A 942-nucleotide genomic window follows, 5' to 3' on the forward strand; every position below is an offset into this window, starting at 1 on the left:
TTATAGGACCAATAAGTTCAGCGTTTTTATCATTATAGGACCAATAAGTTCAGTGTTTATCATTATAGGACCAATAAGTTCAGCGTTTTTTTCATTATAGGACCAATAAGTTCAGCGTTTTTATCATTATAGGACCAATAAGTTCAGTGTTTTTATCATTATAGGACCAACAAGTTCAGTGTTTTTATCATTACAGGACCAATAAGTTCAGTGTTTTTATCATTATAGGACCAGTAAGTTCAGTGTTTTAATAACAGCAATAACAACATCATCATCATTATTATAGGACTGATACGTTCTGCAGTTTATCAGCTTAGTTTTCTTTAACACTGAAGCTCTGAGCAGGACTCACCGCTCTGCAGGAACACCTTGGCCTTGTTTAAAATAGCCGGAGTCAGCTGACCGGAGCTCTTCAGGTAGTCCAGAATAAAGACATCTGGAGCGAACAGCAGCATGTTTTGCTCTCCGCAGCCGTACGGCATGGACAGCAGCTTGTCCAGGTTCTTCATGGCGCGGCCCATCAGGTCCCCTGCACAGGTGGGAAGAGACACCAGCTCAGATGTTTACGTCAGAACCTGGAAGAGGACCAGACTGCAGGAGTCAGCGTGGCGGCACCAACCCAGGACAGAGACGGACGCCCGGGCCGAGCCGGCAACAAACTTCTCAGGCAGCAGCAGAGAAAAGTTCTTCGTCACTGGTCCCTCTGGAGATAAACACACATTTCTGTCACATTTTGAAAATGAAACTCTTGTGGAGTACTGTCAGGTCTTGAATGATCTGGTAGTACTCTCAGCTACCACCACAGGTTTTAGCACAATATTCAAACTACTGACTGTTGTAAACAGATTGTGTCAGTTGGATAGACCAAAAGTTCTTAACCTTTTTGACCTCGGGGCCCAATTTATTGAACATAAAGAGACACGAGGTCCAGTCAGACATTAT

General features: G+C 43.5%; 1 protein-coding gene across 1 annotated transcript in view; it reads right to left on the reverse strand.

Moving 5' to 3' along the window:
• Positions 1–352: 352 nt before the first annotated feature.
• LOC106535819 (alpha-2-macroglobulin) overlaps positions 353–942 on the reverse strand; it is a gene marked incomplete at its 3' end in the record, with an annotated part of 2,149 nt that continues 1,559 nt past the window's right edge. Inside the window, 2 exon segments of the mRNA XM_014032924.1 lie at positions 353–529; positions 620–703. Of these exon segments, the coding sequence (XP_013888378.1) occupies positions 353–529; positions 620–703 (261 nt within the window).

Source organism: Austrofundulus limnaeus, unplaced genomic scaffold (assembly GCF_001266775.1).
Source record: "Austrofundulus limnaeus strain Quisiro unplaced genomic scaffold, Austrofundulus_limnaeus-1.0 Scaffold1577, whole genome shotgun sequence".
NCBI classification, from domain to species: domain Eukaryota; kingdom Metazoa; phylum Chordata; class Actinopteri; order Cyprinodontiformes; family Rivulidae; genus Austrofundulus; species Austrofundulus limnaeus.